The 6,000-nt window shown below is 44.5% G+C and overlaps 1 protein-coding gene across 11 annotated transcripts in view; it reads left to right on the top strand.

The window, feature by feature from the left end:
- The window catches only part of rptor (regulatory associated protein of MTOR, complex 1), a 154,312-nt gene that overhangs the window by 110,518 nt on the left and 37,794 nt on the right, over nt 1–6,000 (top strand). For all 11 annotated transcript variants that reach the window (XM_042104678.1, XM_042104676.1, XM_042104674.1 and 8 more), the window contains 4 exons: nt 3,445–3,636; nt 4,774–4,914; nt 5,116–5,236; nt 5,779–5,919. In XM_042104678.1, coding sequence (XP_041960612.1) covers nt 3,445–3,636; nt 4,774–4,914; nt 5,116–5,236; nt 5,779–5,919 — 595 coding nt within the window. The remainder of the gene's footprint in view (nt 1–3,444; nt 3,637–4,773; nt 4,915–5,115; nt 5,237–5,778; nt 5,920–6,000) is intronic.

The raw sequence follows: 6,000 nt of genomic DNA, 5'->3' as shown, positions 1-6,000 counted from the left end.
TTGAGAAAGGGTGGCAAGGTCCTGAGGCTGACTATTAGTTGTGTTAGTTGTACTATTAGTATGTGTGAGTCTCAGGACTAGCTGGATGAGGGGACTTGTTTTTACACTCATCTCTTGGCTTTTTAGGGCTTTATAACAATAGGAGTTGGGGTCGCTTGTTTTGAGATGTTCGAAGAATTTGATAGCTCTTTTTTCAATTTTAATTAGTAAAGGGTATTGGCCTAATTCAGCCCTGCATGCATTGTTAGGTGTGTTCCTCTGTACCTTGAGGATGCTTTTACAGAACTCTGCATGCAGGGTTTCGATTGGGTGTTTGTCCCATTTTTCAAATCCATTGTACATAAGAGGACCCCACACTTCACTGCCGTATAATGAAATTGGTTCGATAACTGTTTGAAATATTTTGAGCCAGATCCGAATGGGTATGTCAAATTGAATAGTTTTTTTGATGCCATAGAAAGCCCTTCTTGCTTTCTCTTTCAAATCATTCACGGCCAAGTTGAAATTACCAGTTGAACTGATTTTTAGCCCAAGGTAGGTGTAACTTTTTACTTGTTCGATTGCATATGTACCAAGGGTTAATTTCTTTCTCTGATGTCTGGATTTTTTCTGGAAGGTTAGTATTTTTGTTTTTTGTGGGTTAATAGTCAGGGCCCAGGTCTGACAGAACTTGTGCAGGACATTTAGGTTCTGCTGTAGACCCTCTTCTGTTGGAGACAGCAGAACCAAGTCGTCCGCAAAAAGGAGAAATTTGATTTCGGAGTCATTTAATAGGAGGCCAGGAGCTGCTGACTGCTCGAGTCTTTTTGCCAATTCATTAATATATATATTGAAGAGGGTCGGTGATAGAGGACAGCCCTGTCTCACACCCCGTTCTTGAGTGAAGAATTCTGTTTGTTTGTTTTCAATTTTAATTGCACATTTGTTGTTTAAGTACATTGTTTTTATTATGTTGTATGCTTTTCCCCCTACACCAGATTCAATAAGTTTACAAAATAGGCCATCATTCCAAATAGAAGAATCAAAGGCCTTCTGGAAATCTACAAAGCAAGCAAATATTTTTGTTTTATTTTGGTTTACATATTTATTTATTAAGGTGTGTAGGGTGAAAATATGATCTGATGTTCTACATTTTGGTAAAAAACCAATTTGACTTCTACTCAGGGCATCATGCTCGATAAGGAAGTTTATTATTCTATTGTTTATTCTACAAAATAACTTCCCCAGATTACTGTTTACACAAATGCCCCAGTAGTTATTAGGGTCTAATTTGTCTCCACTTTTGAAAAGGGGTGTAATGAGTCCTTCATTCCAAATATCAGGGAAGTATTCGACACTCAGAACCAAGTTGAACAGTTTTAGAATAGCCAGATGAAAATTGTGGCTTGCATTTTTAAGGAGGATGCCATCAGGGCCACTTGCCTTTCTTGGCTGCAAGCCTTTGAGTTTTTCTGATAGTTCATTTTCTGTAACTGGGTAGTCTAGTGGGTTTTGATATTTATTTATTGTGTTTTCCATGTCAATCATTTTTTGGTAAATTCGGGTTTGTTCTGGGTTCATGCTGTGTTTTCCATAGATGTTTTCAAAGTGACTTTTCCATACTCCTCCATTTTGGATGGCAAGTTCCTCATGTTGCTTTTTGTTAAGTTTATTCCAGTTATTCCAGAAATTATTTGAATTTAAAGATTCTTCAATTGTCTCTAATTGATTTTTTGTGAACTGTTCCCTCTTCTTTCTGAGTGTGTTTTTGTATTGTTTAAGCTCTTCATAATAGCTAAGGCGTAAACCAGGATTGTCGGGTTGTCTATGTTTTTTATTTGACAGGAGCCTAAGTTTTTTTCCTCATTAATTTGCAATCTTGATCAAACCATTTTTCCTTTTCTTGTTTATTCCTATGGGGTTTTTTGGTAGTTTTAAGATTAGAAATGGTTGCCAGGTAATGGAAAATGTTGTTTAGTTCTTCGGGTGCATGGTTTACGCCCTCTTTATTATGCAGGTAAGTATGTGCTAAAAATGTTTCTATTTGAGTTAGTCAGCTGTCTACTTTAGGTTGACAAAAAGCTTTGCTGCTGACTCCTCTTTGCTGTTATGGGCCCATCTGTAGGTTTCTCTAGTGCTGTACAGCATTACAGGTATGGGCCTTTTGTGTGTGTTGGTATTTTCGCTAATTTTAAGATGCATAGTAATTTGATTGTGGTCTGACAGAGGTGTTAGTGGTTTGACCGAATGCTTTGAAAGTGAATAGGTCCAAATCTGTAATCATATAATCAACTGTTGAGCAGCCAAGTGGTGAGCTGTAGGTATATCTCCCTAATGAGTCCCCTCGCACCCTACCATTGAGCAGGTAAAGACCAAGGCTTTTACAGAGCTCGATGAGAAATTTACCATTTCTATTGACTGATTTGTCAAAAGTATTACGGGCAAAGTTTACCATGTTTGATGGATAATCGCTGCCGAATATATGGTTATTACCTTCATCTGAGTTGTAGTCGGCTAAAGATCCTGTCCTGGCATTTAGGTCTCCGCAGATCAACACTTTACCCTGGGCCTGAAAGTAGTTGATCTGACTGTGGAGAGTATCAAAAATCTCTTCATTATAGTAGGGAGATTCAGAGGGGGGAATGTACAGAGCACAGAGGAATATATCATTTGTTGTCTGCGTTAGTTTTTTGTCAATTCTAAGCCAGATACTGTATGTGATTCCTCTTTTTTGATTGTAGTAATATATTCGGCTATTTCTAATTTCAGCCAAATAATTATGCCTCCCGAATCTCTTCCACGTGTGACTTTTACATGTTTTCTGGAGGAAATGGCTATTTCACAATATCCTGTGGGACAGAGAGTCACTTCATCAGTTTTGCGCCATGTTTCTTGGAGAATTATTATATCTGTGTTTTGAATGCTTTTCTTAAATTCCAGGGCTTTAGTTTTACAACCATTACATTACATTACATTACATTACATTACATTTGGCTGACGCTTTTTAACCAAAGCGACTAACAACATGGTAAACAGTAAGTTTTTGAACAATTCTCACAATTTTAGGACAGTTTAAAAAAAAAAAACACATTAGAGTACAGTAAGAATAAGTGCGTCGGTGAGTGCTGTATTTTAACAGTTACTTGTCAGTGTAAAACGGCTGGTGAGTGCTAGGATCAGTAAGACTTGTTGTAAGTGTTGTTGTAAGTGTTACAACCAAAGCTAGATGAATTAATGCCCTGAATTATTCCACAGTGAAACTGAAAAAGATTTCATCACACAAGTAATGTACTCTCCCTCTCCCTCTCTTCATCTCTCTCCATCTCTCTCTCCATCTCTCCCTCTCTCTCTCTCCCTCTCTCTCTCTCCATCTCTCTCTCTCTCCATCTCTCTCTCTCTCTCTCTCTCTCTCTCTCTCTCTCTCTCTCTCTCTCTCTCTCTGTCTCTCTCTCTCCCCTGCTGTAGGAGGCCTGTCTCCAGGGCAACCTGATTGCCATTTGCCTGGAGCAGCTGAACGACCCGCACCCGTTGCTGCGCCAGTGGGTGGCCATCTGCCTGGGCCGCATCTGGCAGAACTTCGACTCGGCGCGCTGGTGCGGCGTCAGGGACAGCGCGCACGAGAAGCTCTACAGCCTGCTCTCCGACCCCATCCCCGAGGTACGGGGGCCAGCGGTCAGTGGGTAGCGGCCCCGTCCGCGCGCCAGGAGACCTGGCACAGCCGCAGGGCACCACAACACCCCGCCGGCCTGTTGGAAGGATGGCAGCGTATTGTTGGCATCACCATGAGAGAGGGAGAGAGAGTGGGAGGGAGAGAGGGAGGGAGGGATGGATTAAGAGAGAGAGAGAGGGAGATGGGGGGGGGGCAGAGAGAAGAGAGAGAGAGGAGCCATAGAGAAGTGAATAGGTTGACCTCTAAATGACCTTAAATTGCCCCTAGATTCACTTGAAACAGTTGAATATGTTACTCACTGTGTAGACGTGAAGGGAATCTGAAATGATTTCCCTTTAGGCTGGGCTTTGGATCTTTGCCTTGGTCGGCCATCAGCTAATAGGAGTTCTAGGAAAGGTTATTGGTGTCAAATGGTGCGAATGAGAGATGGCCTGGTTTTAACCTGGAGTAAACAGACTCCACGCTAATCAACAACGGTCACATCACTTGCAGCCGTATTGATCCTGCACTTGTAGCCGTATTTAATCTGTTTTGAGTGTTCACAGCGTATCGATCGGGCTACTCGCCAACGCGGAGATATAGATGAAGTTGTAGCACGAGGCATAAAGCCCATTACGACTTCATTCTGACTTGTGCCATGTGTGTCACGTAACGAGTCTTCCTGATGAACTGGACCGAACTCCTCTTCTGTTACTCAGGGCCAGGCCTTCATCGCTCTCTCTGGCTTATCTGGGCTTTGCTCCTGTCAGACGGCTGCCCCGGGGTGTGCCTGTTTATTTTTTAGGACCCCGTTTTGGAATGCGGGAGCACGCCTGTGTCAGCTGCGGGTCTCCGCTGAGGAGCCTCGGCAGAAGTTTCATCTTGATTAAACTGGACTGGGCGTCCCGTGTGTCAGGGCCACTATAAGAGAATTATTCATCCCTTCAGCAGAGGACCACTCTGTGATAAATCATGCACTCTCACCCGTTAATTGTGATCTGCCTGTTATTGAAGGCGAGCCTCTCGGAAAGATTCTCGTAAAGAGTGATTCATTATTTAGAGTCGTGGCCGTTAAATGGAGGAGGTCTCCTGGGTAATGTAGTTCTGTGAGCAGAAGGGTAAAGTTGTGTGTGTTTAATCCGCAGGTGCGCTGCGCGGCCGTCTTCGCTCTGGGGACCTTCGTGGGCAACTCAGCCGAGCGGACGGATCACTCGACCACCATCGACCACAACGTGGCCATGATGCTGGCACAGCTCATCAACGATGGCAGCCCGGTGGTCCGCAAGGTGGGTCAGCGACCTCTAGAGACAGGCTGTGCCGTACATAATGTGTGGGTGGTGGAGTACAGTATAGCACATCCACAGCATAAGGTGTACATAATGCGTGGGTGGTGGAGTACAGTAAAAGCACATCCATAGCATAAGGTGTACATAATGTGTGGGTGGTGGAGTACGGTGCCTGACGCTGGTGTGTTGCGGGCCCCACAGGAGCTGGTGGTGGCGCTGAGTCACCTGGTGGTCCAGTACGAGAGCAACTTCTGCACTGTGGCCCTCCAGTTCATGGAGGAGGAGAAGAGCTACGCGGTGCCCTCGCCCGCCAACACTACAGGTACAGCCACACCAGCGCTGGACTAGGGGCTGGACATCTACACACACACACACACACACACACACATATACACACACACACACACACACACACACACACACACACACACACACACACACACACACACACACCTCCACTTCAATTAAAGTTTTCGTCTATTTTTCTCAGAAAGTATGCTCTGGATTGATGTTGTGTGTATTCTTGTGAAACCAGTTAGACACTGCAATTAATGACTTGACATTGACTTCATCTAATTAGAGTGGAGTGAGTAATTGAGCGTCCTTGGCATGTCTCTGAATCAGAGGGCATGTGACTGTGTTGAACTTTTCACACCCACATTTGCCTACTTTTATTTCTTTTCAAGTTATCTGAACCTGACATGAATGTGTGTTGGTGGCACTATGCGCTCCAGTCTAGAGCTCAGAACCATTTGGACTGGAATGAGTTTGTGTGGGAAGGTGAAGGCACACATGCACTTGTTTGGCAGTAGCTTGTCCTGGCTTCACTGTTGCTGCTGTCGTTTTCTCCCTCTGCCTCCCCAGAGCCGGGGAATCTGACCCCAGTGAAGGACAGCCCGGCCATCCCCCGCCTGCGCTCGGTCAACTCCTACACCAACATCCGTGCCGCCACCACCGCACGCAACCTCAACAAGAGCCTCCAGAACCTCAACCTCAACGAAGAAGGTGAGGCTCACGACAGGGGCAGCAGTCAGAGTTCAACACACACACACACACACACACACACACTCTCTCACACACACACAC

Source organism: Alosa sapidissima, chromosome 9 (genome assembly GCF_018492685.1).
Source record: "Alosa sapidissima isolate fAloSap1 chromosome 9, fAloSap1.pri, whole genome shotgun sequence".
NCBI lineage: Eukaryota > Metazoa > Chordata > Actinopteri > Clupeiformes > Clupeidae > Alosa > Alosa sapidissima.
Note: the sequence above shows the minus strand (reverse complement) of the source record. Positions and strands in the feature narration are given on the sequence as shown.